The sequence below is a fragment of the Bison bison genome, unplaced genomic scaffold (genome assembly GCF_000754665.1).
Source record: "Bison bison bison isolate TAMUID 2011002044 unplaced genomic scaffold, Bison_UMD1.0 scf7180017864485, whole genome shotgun sequence".
Lineage (NCBI taxonomy): Eukaryota > Metazoa > Chordata > Mammalia > Artiodactyla > Bovidae > Bison > Bison bison.
This window is the reverse complement of record NW_011495045.1, coordinates 1,259,887-1,275,386: the sequence shown is the minus strand read 5'-3', so window position 1 is coordinate 1,275,386 and position 15,500 is coordinate 1,259,887. Positions and strand designations below refer to the sequence as shown.

Genomic DNA, 15,500 nt, shown 5'->3' with positions numbered 1-15,500 from the left:
ATATATAAAATGGATATATTCTTAAAGGTAACAACATACATTTAAAAATTACTTAGTTACTTTTGTTACAGTAAATCATGCTGGTGTCACAGTTGAAATTTTTCATATTTCACTACTAACAACCTTAAAATTGCATATATATATTTTGCTGTAAGCTATGAGCAAGTCATTATGTACATCGGAATATATACTAGTTTAGAGTTTTTTGTGATAAGACTAGTTGTATTCAGTATAGAAGTATGATAAATAAAAATACACTGATACAACTAAAAAAATCATTGCTCCTTGGCCTTTTGCCTAAAATATTATTTTTACTAATGACTTGCATTATAATTTTAGAAATCTGGCTAATGATGAAATGTACAATCACAATATCCTCTGCTGTAACAACCTGTGCATTTCTCTCTTATAGTATTTGTAATATTTTCTTAACTATAACTTCTGTCATAGTTGAACAATATTTGCTTACTGGTTCCTTTCCAGATACCTCTTTTTTTCTCATCTCTGTTTCTTTCATCAAACCTTAGATGTTAAGCAAGTCTGGCAAGATTTAGACATGTGTTAAATTCCCATTAACCCTCAAACTGTTTGAAAAAAAATTTAAGAAGTGAGATAACATGATAGTAGCAGCCTGGTCTTGCTCTGAAATTAACAATGTTTAAGTTACAAAGTAAAACTCCAAAGAAAAAAAGTCTTAAATAAAAATATACTTTAAAATGTGATCCCCATTGCTAATTTTGCAATAGAAGGGTTTTTTTCACTTTAAAGCAAAATTCTAAGCTGCATACTTTTCTGATGGGCTACGAATGAGCTACAAGTATCTTTCATTCAATCATAAACTCTGTAAGACCATATTAAGATCTATTAAGAGCCCAGCAGTAGTAGCCAAGAACACAGATTTTAATAGATACAGAGCAAAAGCAGGTGCAAAAACATTTCAGTGTGGTTTTCTTTTGTCTATGGCTGGAGTCTCTTCTCAGGACTTGGAGCTATTCACATGAAATGGCATCTCAGAGGAGACAGAAAACTAAATTTTTGCTAAAGCCATTGTCTTTAGACTAAACTTGCATCCTATCGTTCTGAAGTATCATTTACTAACAATTCTATATCCTTCTACTTAATAACGTTTACCCATATTCGGCTTTTCTGATTCTTAAACTAAACTTGGCATCACAAAGCCACTTTCTGAAGAGTAAACAATTTGAGTCCAAGTTCCTAAACAAATATTTCTGCTTCTAGCTTTTCAGCACTGTATGACAACCATTTCCTTATAGAAAGCAATTTCTGCATTCTGGTTCAAAAATATTGGCTTTTCAAAACATCAACCGTGTAAGTATAAAATGGGAGCTATGCGGCTCATCAGGAGCAAGAAAGAACTTGTCTTTTGTTTTTTATTTATTTATAATAAGCACGGTGCTGGTTGAGTATGGGTTCTGACTGCCAAGAAAGCTAATTGATCTTAGAATGAATTAGTTAAACTATAGAATAAAAGATATCCAAGCCCTGTTCCACTCCATACCAATCAGAATATGCCTATAAGACTGAGTCCCACACATTTTAAGAGAGAGAATAAAACTGAAGAATATTTACAAAAGTGACACAAAAGTAGGCCATACGAGCTAAAGGAAGTAGGTTGTTTAGCTTATAGAAGAGGACCCAGGATATATCATGTCTAACTTCAATTATCTCAAAGGACATCATATTAAAAAGATTAGTATTTTTCTGTATTATCTCAGAAAATAGAAGCAGTAACAAACAGACAAGTTTTCCCTACTATGAGAACTACTCAAAGATAGAAAACAAAGTCTCAAAGGTATGTTTAATCATTGAGACTATCTAAGTGCCAGGGATATATAGATGGGATTCAAGAAAAATGGGTAGATGAAATAATTTTTTTTTCCAAGCTCTAACGAGTAGATTCCTGCCATGTAAAGTCCATAATTAAGGTCCTGTTTCAGTAGCCTCTGGAAACTCATTTCTAAACTGCAGGTGATACAGAAAAAAAGGAGGATGTATTCTGTCTGCCAGCGGAAGCGGAGGCAATGGAGATTGCATTCCAGACCCAACGGCCGCCAGCAGCCTAGACACCTGCATATGACAAAGGTATGGGGATCCAGGAGGAGCTGAGAAGTGCATTAAGTGTTCAGATTTGAAAGGCATCAAACCATCCCTCCAGCTACAAAAGCACCTTTGAAAACCATGACATTATGTTTAGAGTAAAACAAAAAAAATGTTGTTTAGTCACTCAGTCATATCCAGCTCTTCATGACCCCATGGACTGTAGATGGCCAGGCTCTTCTGTCCATGGGATTTCCCCAGCAAGAATACTGGAGTGGGTTGCCATTTCCTTCTCCAGAAATACTATCTTTTAATTCTTTCAACCCTGAGATTCTATCATTCTATGCTTATATAACAGGCTTCCCTTGGGACTCAGCTGGTAAAGAATCCACTGCAATGAGGGAGTCGTGGGTTCAATCCCTGGGTTGGGAAGACCTCCTGGAGAAGGGAAGGGCTATCTACTCCAGTATTCTGGCCTGCAGAATATTGTATAGTCCATGGGGTTGCAAAGAGTTAGACATGACTGAGCGACTTTCACTTTCACTTTTTCACTATGCTTGTATAAATTCCTCCAAATATTTGAAGCTATAATATTAAAAATCATTATATGTACTAGAAATCAGAGTTAGTACTCAACTTTTATCTCACCATATTCAGACCAAACTCATGAAACAATAACCCATTAAGCTAAGTAACAGCACTTACTTTTATTTGCACATTTGATGAAGTCCTTGACCAAGCTACTGATTTCTTGCATCTTTTTCTGCCTAGTGGCTTGTGTCGAGGCTGATACATTTTGTCTTGCTGTTCTCAGATATTCTGTTTCTTTCTGAATATATTTCTGTAAAAACCTTCAAAAAAATGAAATGGAATTCCAGAAACTTGTTAAATACTAACATTATTTTTTAATAGTTTCAAAGTGTTCTTCATGCCATCATAAAGAGCTTTTAAACCACACTTCTTCAAACAAGGTACACTAACCAAAACAATTACATTTCCAAGGCCAAGCCCTCAACACCAATTTAAAGTCTGGTCTACAAAGTTCTTAATCTATTAACTTCCATGATTTTCTACTGTTTTCCTGCTTGCTTTCTCATTTATCATCAAAAGCTTGCAATACAATTAAGAGCTCTCAATTCTTTCTCACCTCTTTCTGCTATTTAGTGCATGACATGTGTGTGTGTGTGTGTGTGTGTGTGTATTACATGACCTACTATTAGGGAAATTAAAATGGAGGAAGTCTTCTCCAAATTCAGAAGCAACCGAGTAGGCCTGTCACCTGCTTCTGATCTGCCTGGACACTGCCTGGATTTCATACCTGCCTGCAAGCATACCAAGTCAGGGGGCACTTGAGATAAGAAAGGAATGGATCTTGGAATCTCTTAAGCCCCTGAGGACCTGGCCAGTCCCCCAGGGTCTAAAACGTCTTAATGACTCACAAGGTGAAACCACATTGTAAAAACTAAATCAGAGCTTCATTTGTGCATGTAAACTGAAGATGATATCAGTTAGTGGCCTGGGATTATAAATGAGAGCCCCTAAAATAGCAACTTGAAGTCTCACCCTTGGGGTGGACGTACAGCCCCGGACCTTTTCCCAATTGGGACTCCAGATTGCTGTTAACAAGGGACTTCCCAGCACTGTTTAAGTCTGAATGTCGGTTGGCCCAATTTGGTGATGTATGTGCTGTTACTCTTCTCTATTGTTTCTATTTCTGTTCTTTTAATAACTGCAAGGAGATCCAACCAGTCCATCCTAAAGGAAATCAGTCCTGGGTGTTCACTGGAAGGACTGATGTTGAAGGTGAAACTCCAATATTTTGGCCACCTGATGCGAAGAGCTGACTCATTTGAAAAGACCCTTATGCTGGGAAAGATTGAGGGCAGGAAGAGAAGGGGACAACAGAGGATGAGATGGTTAGATGGCATCACCAATTCAATGGACATGAGTTTGGGTAAACTCTGGAAGTTGGTGATAGACAGGGAGGCCTGGTGTGCTGTGGTTCATGGGGTTGCAAAGAGTCGGACATAACTGAGCTACTAAACTGAACTGAAATTAAGTTAAATAATCATCTATTAAAAGTTGAACTTATTGATTTGTAACAAGTGATTTCTTTTGTTAACAAATCCTTTGAACCTAAAACAAAAGTAGAACTTTCAGCAAAATAGGAACCTCCTTCCTAAAGAGTTGGTAAGGTTTCTAGCCCTAATTTAAATGAAGTCTGCCTATAAGATATTCATGATTAGCTAGAAGTGTTAGGTACACAGATGGCCTACATGATCCGCTAATGCAAAATATTCATCTTTAGATAATAACGGTATTTGTAGTAGGCTTTTCTGGGGACTCAGTAGAAAAGAATCTGCCTGCAAATGCAGGAGATGTGGATTCAAAACCTGGGTCAGGAAGATCCCCTGCAGAGGAAATGGCAACCCACTCCAGTATACTTGCCTAGGAAATCCCACGGACAGAGGAGCCTGGTGGGCTAGACTCCATGGGGTCACAAAAGAGACAGGAATAAGTGACAAAAACAACAAAAATTATTTGTGGCATCTGAAATAAAGTAAGGAACCACAGGAAAAGAAGTGTGTATTTTTCATGTTATCCACAATGAAATCCTCAATGGTATGTCTAGTGTCAAATAAAAACTAAAAAATAAAATAGATTATCTATTCTAAACACTCAAGAATGAATATATACTCATATTTCACTAGACTGAAAATGTTCTTTCAAGTTTATCAGTATTCTACGTTACTTTAAAATACTTTATCTTTCCTAAGTCTTACCACCTATTTCTAGTTATGAATGGATTTCATAACTGAAAATTATGCCTTTATATAAAAGCATCAATTCTGTTTGCCACTCCAGTCAAGTAATGAATTGTGTCTTTCCAAAGCATGAGTTTTGTTTGTTAACTGAAATCATATGGAATTTTTCTAAAATTCCTTTTTACTTTTTTATTATGTTTATATATGGCAGTTACTTAGAGCAATATTTAAAGATGTCAAAGTTATAAATGACTTAATATAACTTAATTTTATTCTATAATTTGAAATAAAGTCTTATAAAAAAAAGTGATATGAAAGAAATTCTCATCTTGAGTGAGATATGTCAAAGACATTTTATTGAACAAATAATTCAAAAATCTTAACTTTTTTATATGAACATCCTTTAAAAATTATGTTTCAGATAAATATCGAGCATCAATTTCCTATGCAAGGCACAACGATATACAAGGAGCAAAGATAAGTTGACCTCTATACACACAAAAATATCACAACAGAAATAAAAAGGAAAGAGAAAAGTAAGACAGAAAAAAAAAATTAGAATCGAATACCTAAAAACAGCATCCCAATTCAAATATTTCCCTTGTTTGGAATCTGAATGGTGATCTAAATGTCGAACAGTTTCAGGATCCTGAATCAGGCGCTTAAATTTCTCAATCTCTCTCTGAAAATGAAAAAGAACAAAATAATGAGTTACCAATCACACATTCATTTCAAAGAAAGATTAAATTTAAGTAATTTACTACCCTTCGCTCTGTAGCTTTATCAAGTTCTAGTTGACGGCAGCAAATAAGCAGATCATTAAGTGCTAGACTCATGATTCAGAATTTCAGAAAACGTATCTGTAAAAAAATACATATATATGTAAAATTATTTGATTGTGGTATTATATAGTTAGATCTAACTATAACTAGAGGCATATTACAAAGCATAATGATTTTTCTTAATATTTCCATATTTAATGATTTTCTTAGAATATATCAAAACAAAGCCTTAACATGCAAATGTATTGAAGCTGCAATAGGATAAAAATAAGAAATGTATAATTTACTTTATTGTTTTGAGACCTCTTCTAAGAAACATGACATTTATATTAAAATATAAAAGATGAATAAAGAAAACTGTCAGGCAAAGAATAAGGAAAAGAGCACTTGAGGATTTAACATTGACTGAACTATTCAAAAGCACCCTTTTTTATAGATAGTGACTTGCCATTTTCCTGAACCAAAACCTTAAATTGTGTTTTCGAATTGATATGTTAAGAGGTTCTCAGAGCTAGCACTTACATCTCAACTGGATTTATGGTTCTCATTTAATACATAAAAATAGAGGGAAATGATACTATTGTTATACAAGGAAATGAAGGAAATTACATGCTCTAGTGACAGCTTTGTAAATGTCAAAGGTCAACTATAGCTTACTCTATACCTTAATGCCATTGCAGTAGACTTCCTTTCAGATTTTTTGATATACTCAAACCTTTCTTTGATAAACTTAAAAAATAATCTTTCAAGAAAAGCACTGTTTTAGTATTTCTGAGCCTTTTTACAAAGAAGCTTCATTATTAGTAGAAATGTTTATAAACAAAAAAAGCAATGTCCCTATGTCTGTCTATTATACCTACACTACATATACATCTCAAGAGGAAAAAAGGAGGGCTGAGTCCTTTCCCCATCTTTTCACGTTTAAGTTCTACTCAATCTTTCAAGATCAAGCATATTTTTCTCCCCCTGCAATACCTCACAGAATCTTAAAATTGGGAGGAATTGAGAGACCATGTCCAAACTTCCTATAAAGGAAGAAATTTCTCCAACAAAATTACTACTGTCTCTTTAGACACTCAGAACTACCTCTATTGGCAGATAGCTCTAGTTGTCTTCTCCATTTATATTCAACAGTTGTTTTGATTCCTTTACCCCTCCTTTACAGTTACAGTAATAAATGAGTTATTACAACCTCCTTTCAGTTCAGTTCAGCTCAGTCTCAGTCATGTCCAACACTCTGCGACCCCATAGACTGTAGCACACCAGGCCTCCCGGATCATCACCAACTCCCGGAGCTTGCTCAAACTCATGTCCATCGAATGGGTGATACCATCCAACCATATCATCCTCTTTTACTTTTACAACTTCTTTTACTGTGCTGTATAATATAGGCTGTTGATTACTTGATAGCCATTTTCATTTGACTGTATACTTCTTGAAGACAAGAACTGTTGCTTTCATTTTTCTGTTATAGTTTTATCAAGAACTCTCTCTTCTTGCTCAATCTTAGTTTAACCCCTTTTGAGTCAATAATGAAAATAAAATTGGGATTCTAACCAATGAAATGGTTTTTCCAGTGGTCATGTATGGATGTGAGAGTTGGACTGTGAAGAAAGCTGAGAGCCAAAGAATTGATGCTTTTGAACTGTGGTGTTGGAGAAGACTCTTGAGAGTCCCTTGGACTGCAAGGAGATCCAACCAGTCCATCCTAAAGGAGACCAGTCCTGGGTGTTCACTGGAAGGACTGATACTGAGGCTGAAACTCCAATACTTTGATTACCTCATGTGAAGAGCTGACTCACTGGAAAAGACCCTGATGCTAGGAGGGATTGGGGGCAGGAGGAGAAGGGAATGACAGAGGATGAGATGGTTGGATGCCATCACCAACTTGATGTATATGAGTTTGGGTGAACTCTGGGAGTTGGTGATGGACAGGGAGGCCTGGCGTGCTACGATTCATGTGGTTGCAAAGAGTCGGACACGACTTAGCGACTGAATTGAACTGAACCAATGAAAACACCTTAGCAACATCCAAAGAACCATACAGGCAGGTACCTATATTGCTAATATGTTATTTGTAATATGAAAAAAATGCATGCTTACTGAACATGTGACACTTTCAAGACATGGTAGCTCTAAAGTGTTTTTTTTAAGCTGTGTTGACTTTGCTTCTCCCTATCCATCTCTCAAAGATTGATTATTTTCAAGAAAACAAAATAGTTCAGTATTATCTATATAAATAGGAAATGTTCCTTCACTGATACAAGCAACAATATTTACTTGGCAACTACTGTGTTCAAGGCACTACGCTAGGGGTAGAAACTTAAAGAACAAATCCTACCTTCATGGAGTCATAACTAGTTGGGGAGAGTAACAATAAACTAGTACACTGATAAGTCAATGCATAATTCCAAATTGTGACATATGCCTCAAAGGAAGCAAATACTATTTACGGCCACCAGATGAGAAGATCCAGCTCACTGAAAAAGACCCTGATGGTGGGATGAGGGCAAGAAGAGAAGGGGACAACAAGGATGAGATAAATTGGATGGCACCACAGACTCAACAGACATGAGTTTGAGCAAATCTAGAGATAGTGAGGCAATGGCACCCCACTCCAGTACTCTTGCCTGGAAAATCCCATGGACAGAGGAGCCTGGTAGGCTACAGTCCATGGGGTCACTAAGAGTTGGGCACGACTGAGCGACTTCCCTTTCACTTTTCACTTTCCTGCACTGGAGAAGGAAATGGCAACCCACTCCAGTGTTCTTGCCTGGAGAATCCCAGGGACAGAGGAGCCTAGTGGGCTGCTGTCTATGGGGTCGCACAGAGTTGGACACTACTGAAGCGACTTAGCAGCAGCAGCAGCAGAGATAGTGAAGGACAGGGAAGCCTGGCGTGCTGCAGTTTATGAGGTCGCAAAGAATCAGACATGACTTAATGACCGAAAACAACAAAAAAATAAGTAAAATTTACTTTTTATAAACTACCAAAGAAAATGTATCAGAGGAGCTTACAATAAAGCCAAGATCTGTATGAACTGATGCCAATCACAGAAAGAGTTAAGAGAACCAACATCTTAGAGAAGGAGACTAGCCTAGCCAAAGGTTCCTAAGATGGAAAAGGCAGAGAATGTTGGAGGAACTTAAGATAACTAGAGGAACGAGAGTAGTTAGCTAGAGTAAGAGCATCACTAGATAGAGTTTAATTCAATTAATATATTAATCCACAACAATTTAGGTTCCAGTCCCAACATGCAACTGGTATGGATACATATTTCTTAAGTAATAGCTTCTGAATTGGCAAATCCATTGTCCTTTGCTGATCTCAACCAAGTTGATCCCTTTGCATAATTTGACAATGATGTTTATAACTGATCTTCCTGGATCTAATTCTGCCCTCGGCATGCCATTCTCATCTTAATGGTAAAAGTGTGGGCTCTGTGGTCAGACTGTACTAATTCATATCCTGGTCCTGCCACTTAAAAGCTGCATAACCTTGTTGTTGTTCAGTTGCTCAGTTGTGTCCGACTCTTTGCGACCCCAGGGACTGCAGCACAGGCTTCCCTGTCCTTCACCATCTCCCAGAGCTTGCTCAAACTCATGTCCATTGAGTCGGTAATGCCATCCAACCATCTTGTGCTCTTTCATCCCCTTCTCCTCCTGCCTTCAATCTTTCCCAGCATCATAGTCTTTTCTAATGAATCAGCTCTTCGCATCACATGGCCAAAGGATTGGAGCTTCAGCATCTGTCCTTCCAATGAATATTCAGGGTTGATTTCCTTTAGGATGGACTGGTTGGATCTCCTTGCAGTGCAAGGGATTCTCAAGAGTCTTCTCCAACACCACAGTTCAAAAGCATCAATTTTTCAGTGCTCAGCCTTCTTTATAGTCCAACTCTCACATCCATATATGATTACTGGAAAAACCATAGCTTTGACTATACAGACCTTTGTCAGCCAAGTAATGTCTCTTTTTAATACACTGTCTAGGTTGGTCATAGCCTTTCTTCCAAGGAGCAAGCATCTTTTAATTTCATGGCTCTGTAGTCACCATCTGTAGTGATTCTGGAGCCCAAGAAAATAAAAGTCTGTCACTGTTTCCATTGTTTCCCCATCTATTTGCCTTTACATGCACTTTACTTTCTGTCTGGAAGGCTCCCACTGCTCACTGCATCCCAGTAGCTGCCACCTAGATGGGTGAAGGTCTCTCCTTTTGACTCCTTTCTGAGGATTAGGCCAACCAACATTGTGTGGGCACAGGCCAGGTTGTGTGGGCACAGGCCAGGCACTTAAAAGCCACTATGGTGTCTGCCACATGAAGATACCCATGTGAGGATAAGGGAATCATGGAATGAATCACACCACAAGGGCATCTACCCCCTAGCAAGACAACTTCCATGCTTCATGTTAGGCACATAGTGGTTGAATCAAAACATAAAGCCCATCGTCCGCTGGCCACCGCCTCCCCAATAGGATTGTAAGCTGGATTCCTCAGCCTATCTTCCCTGTCACTTTCACTTCTTTCCTTTTTAGTCCAGATTGATTTACAGGAGCCTAGGTGTTGCCTCTGAGCCATCCCAAGAGTGCCTTCCATATTTCAGGGAATCTCCAAACAGTGAGTCACCCTGGTGCTCCTGGGAATCTCTGTCTTTCTCTACCCGGGTCACATGCTGCCTTAGCTGCACGGTTCTCAGGGGTCACCTCTCACTGCCCGATGCACCTGTTGAGACGGTCAGCCATTTTGTGCCATCAGTCGCACGGAGAGATCACTGGAACAAAAGAGACGCCTTTCTGTCAGCTGGTGACTCTCAGTACCCCCATTCTATGGCATGCAGGCTAACAGTGGGTTCTGGTACGTCCTGGGAGGCTCTGTCTCAGACTCACCCCTTGGCTACATTCTCTGGAACTGGAAAAATTTGACCCTGCAAAAGGCCTAGACCCAATACAAACTGGGGGAACAAAAAAAATATCCTCTGAATGAAACACTAGATTGTAGCAGAATCCTTCAACTTGATCTCTTTTGCCAAAATCAGGGAAAGGACTCAGAGTTTCCTTATGTTCAGTCCTTCATGGCCCTTAGAATCTGGATTTGAGGGACTCATGCTACATGTGTGTTTCTGTTGCCTCCCTATCCCATCCCCCTCTGCCTCCTTCTCCATCAGATTTCCTAGACAACCCGTACTCGACCTTTCCTATCCCCATTTGATATCTATTGTTGGAGACTAGGAAAGGATTCTGAGGTTCCCTTTGGTCTAGGTCTTTCTCCTATATCCAAAAGCTTGAGGGATCAAAAACTCTCCTGAACATTCTAGAGAATTCCCTTCTAGCTACTCCTGTCTCTCAGTGTGGGGAGGGACCAAGCTTCCTTCCCTACCCTTGCAAATTCCCTTACTCCTTCAGATTCTTCTGATCAAACAAGACCCCACTTCTCCCAGACAGGCAATCCAATATTTTCATCAGCTGTCTGTCTCTGACATGAGAGTCAATTTGAGCACTATTTGGTCTATATTTTAGTTATAAAACTATCATTGCAGAAAGGAAAGATGACTTTTTGACACGGATGGCCGTATATTGTTTAGACCCTGGAGAAAACTGGTTAAAATGAAATTTTTTTCTTGGAAACTTGCAAAAACAGTTCTTTTTGGATAGGCAGTTAAAAACAACTAGCTTGTTAAAAAGGCCTGCCTAGGGAAAACTTGATGTTAACCCTTGCCAGGTCTTTGAAATACACAGCCCACTTTGCCTGAGACCTCAGCCTTGGTCAAATTAGAACTTCAAGCCAAGAAAAAAAAAGTGTCAAAGAGACATTTTAAATCTCAACTGGAAAACTATGAGATCTCTATCTGTCCATCTGGACTTATGTATTTCTCAGTGTGTATATTTTTCGATAATACTGAAGTTAAGATATAAATGAGCTCTAATTTAATTGGCCTAAAGAAAAGTAATTGCTTACAAATCAAACAATTCTAAATACAAGAGAAACTTAACTGAATGAATCTGACGTTCACGTGAGCTGGGAAATATTCAATATTAAGTATCTAGTATTAATGTTTGTTTGCTAATCTAATATAGACATGTCAAGTCATTAACATTAAGAATAATGTTTTCATTGTGCCTAGGTTTAACATGTTAAATAGTTATATTTTATATCTGTTACATGTTTGTCAATGAGGAAAATATCTCGAGTAAAGAAACTTCTAAAAAATAATATGCAAATGATATGAGCTTTTAGATAAACTCTATTAGGAATAAATATACTTTAGAAATGTCTGTCTAAAATAATCTCTCCAGATTTTGGTAACCTGAATGTCTACAGTTGTGCTAAACTAAGTGACAGAAGTTTATTGAATACCTAGGTCACTTCCAAATAAGATTCTGAAATATTCATCACTGAACGCTAACTTCCTTTTACAGAGAAACTAAAGAGATTTGGGACTATTCATAAATATGTTTGGTGCTACTCTGAGATATTTTCTATAAGAAAGCAAAGGTTTTTTTAGAAATTATGCTCACCAATCTACAGAATGCTAATATAAAGGTCAGTTCTTGGTTGCTTAAGCAAAGTAGGCTGAATGTTTTTAATAAAGAAGGTATGAGGAATGAAATTGCATTTTATGAAGGGAAAAGGAAGTAAGTCTGACTTACAGGTGGTTGCTTCAGGATGGGAGAACAAAGTAATGGGTACAGAAAGTGATAAGAAGTTTTGTGGAAAGTGGACCCTGAGAAAAGTTTTGTGCATGGTTAGGACTAAGTTTAAAATAAATTTAATTTGCTTTTAAATGAATTTAAATGCTGGTGCAAAAACTTAAATTTGGCCTTTCTCTCTGTTAAGAGGACATACTTTCTTCAGAAAGTATGTCCTGCTTCCAATAATAAATTTAAGTTTCTTTACCTCTTAATTGATCTGTTCTATATTTGCCTTTGAAATCCTTTTTGCTACTTTGGCTAAGTGAATAACTATTGTTTCACAGTGACCAATATGAGCCTATCTGACTGTTATAAACCCTTTTGATATTTATTGACAAAACTTTCCAAATGATTTGACTTTTAGCTAACTTTAGGATGCTTCAGAGGGCCCGTGAGATGTTCCAAAAAGAGATATTAAATTACTTGGGTTCATTTGACATGTTAAATTATATGAGAAGTACTGTTGGAGGAATGATGAATCATCTCAGGTTATATTGTATGGTTGATGCTTCTACAGCAGATATCCTAAAAATTATGTGGAATACATGAAAATCTGATATGTCCTGGTAAAATGTCAGTTATAATTCTAGTTACCTACCATGTTAAAGTGTTACATGTCACAGCAATGACCAGGTTTCTTTGTCAATGGCAAGTTAACCAAATTTTAAACATGTCTTCTGTAGTTTCATTCTGATGTCTTTGCAAGAATACTGCTACTTCAAGATTTATGGAAAAGACTTTTCTAAGGTTAACCAAATAAACATATTTTATTATTAACAGTAAGCTGGTACCAGACTGGAATTTGGTTGTCTCTCTCTGTTAAAAGTTTTCTTAGAATACAGCTTTTGATCACAGATTGTGAATTTCTTTGCCTTTAAGTGATTTATATTTGTTTCTAAAATCTTTTGTTCCTTTGTTAAATAAGCACTATTTCACCATGATCTATAAAAATTGTGGTAGATGTAGACAAAGCTTATTCTGCTTCTGCAAAAATTAACCCCTGTCAATTTAAAACATGGCAATAATCCACTCAAAGAATGGTCCACTCAAATCCACCCTTTGAGTGTACCACTCCACTCAGAGTCTACACAAAGACTCAGACACAACTGAGTGACTGAATTGAACTGAGTCTACTCCTAAATTGGGGAATTAAAAATTGGTGAATAGCTGCTAATCAGAGTCAGGGCTAAGGTAAATCCAAGATGACCACTTGGATTTTCCCAGGTCCCTGACAAACCTCATTTTATTTGATGAGTTAAAGCCTTCTCTGGCTACAGGGTTAATGTCCTCACAATAGAGGAAAAAAAAAAAAAACAAACAAAAAAATATGCTTCACTGAATATTAAGTTCTAGCTTTGTTTACTAAGGTCTGTTTACTAAGACTCACTTCTGAGATAGTTGTTATATCGCTAAAAGGCTTAATTTGATTGCCACCAAGCTATAGTCTGCCTAGTCAAGGCTATGGTTTTTCCAGTAGTCATGTATGGATGTGAGAGTTGGACTGTGAAGAAAGCTGAGTGCTGAAGAATTGATGCTTTTGAACTGTGATGTTGGAGAAGACTCTCGAGAGTCCCTTGGACTGCAAGGAGATCCAACCAGTCCATCCTAAAGGAGATCAGTCCTGGGTGTTCATTAGAGGGACTGATGTCGAAGCTGAAACTCCAATACTTTGGCCACCTGATGCGGAAAGCTGACTCATTTGAAAAGACCCTTATGCTGGGAAAGATTGAGGGCAGGAAGAGAAGGGGATGACAGAGGATCAGATGATCGGATGGCATCACCAACACAATGGACATGGGTTTGGGGGGACTCTGGGAGTTGGTGATGGACAAGGAGGCCTGGCGTGCTGCAGTTGATCAAGTCACAAAGAGTTGGACACAACTGAGCAACTGAACTGAAGCTATAGTCATTTAACAACTAAGTCAGATGACCTGGGCATATACCATGCTATACCTAATGGAAGTTCTTGACTTAAATTCTTACTTATGATCTTACTAACAACTGCTGCTGCTGCTGCTAGGTATATTATATTCTATGTCACCTGTTTCAGAAACTTGTTTCTTATGTTACCAAATGAATGACTAAGCCTATGATAAAATGCTGATATGCAGTTCCATATGAGATCAACTATTTTAATAATGTAACTCTAGACACGGGAAGAAGTAACAGGAGGGAATATTTTCCTGGACCAAGAGGCCAGTAAAACGTGGATGGTCCAGAGACTTTTGCTACTCACAAGGCCTGGTCTAGTAACAGTACATTGAGTGACCTATCAATGGAATCTTCACTAGACTTGGGAATGAGCCTTCCCCGCATTGTGGGACACAGTGGCCATGAAATGCCTCCAAAACACGGTCAAAAATGTGGCTATGAAAGGGACCTGCTGACTGGACGTTGGTAATTGCCAGATGCCTCTACAAAAATTAAATCATGACCACTGCAAGCTGCTGAGCTTCAACAGCCCCTAAAAGAAGTTCAGGGTAGAGATCAGAAATAAGGCACTTTGTGTTCTGTGAAAAACTGGAAGAACAGGCCTTCAGATAGTCAGATGTTTTCAGGTCAAGATTTTTATGAGCCCAAATTCTTGCAGCCTCTCATACCTAGAGAAACACTAACGTTACGGACCAATGTTTGGTCTTGGTTCTCCTGGTGAGCCCCTCAGCAGTTTTTCTACTTCTTTTAAGCTTTAGGCCATGTTTCTTTAACTTTCTTGTTAAGTTTTTTTCTTCTAGAATACAACAAATACATCTCCAAATAGTAATACGACTAGAATATCCCCCAACCAACATCCAGACAATGCTGGAACAAGCTGCCTTATCATTTTGTGGACTCTCACCTCCTTCTGTAAATGCACCCTGGCAGAAAGTGGGCACTGGGACTCAGGACCCCACAATGTCCCTGCTTGGCTTGAAGAAGCCAGAGTGGTCATTGCCCCATTCCCCAGTGACTTGTGTCCCTGCGGCCTGAGACAAGGATAGGGTAGGTAGACAGGTAGTCGTGAGCAGGGTGTTAACCGGCCAAAGTGTGGCCCATAAATAAAAAGAGGGGGGAATGTGGAGCCCTATACCAAGGTCACAGGAAAAAAATCTCTGGAACTGACCAAGCCCCATAGCAACTGTTGCCATGACCCTCCGGATCTAAACCGGCCAGTACCCTAACCCCATAATATGTAAGATACCCACCCTACTGTCCATCCTATAGCATCCT

The 15,500-nt window shown here is 38.2% G+C and overlaps 1 protein-coding gene across 4 annotated transcripts in view; it reads right to left on the bottom strand.

Moving 5' to 3' along the window:
• Nucleotides 1-15,500, bottom strand: part of ATM (ATM serine/threonine kinase) — a 149,897-nt gene that overhangs the window by 133,443 nt on the left and 954 nt on the right. For all 4 annotated transcript variants that reach the window (XM_010862840.1, XM_010862844.1, XM_010862841.1 and 1 more), the window contains 3 exons: nucleotides 5,588-5,683; nucleotides 5,393-5,505; nucleotides 2,764-2,909 (listed from right to left, as the gene is read on the bottom strand). In XM_010862840.1, the coding sequence (XP_010861142.1) occupies nucleotides 2,764-2,909; nucleotides 5,393-5,505; nucleotides 5,588-5,659 (331 nt within the window). In that variant the 5' untranslated portion in view covers nucleotides 5,660-5,683. The remainder of the gene's footprint in view (nucleotides 1-2,763; nucleotides 2,910-5,392; nucleotides 5,506-5,587; nucleotides 5,684-15,500) is intronic.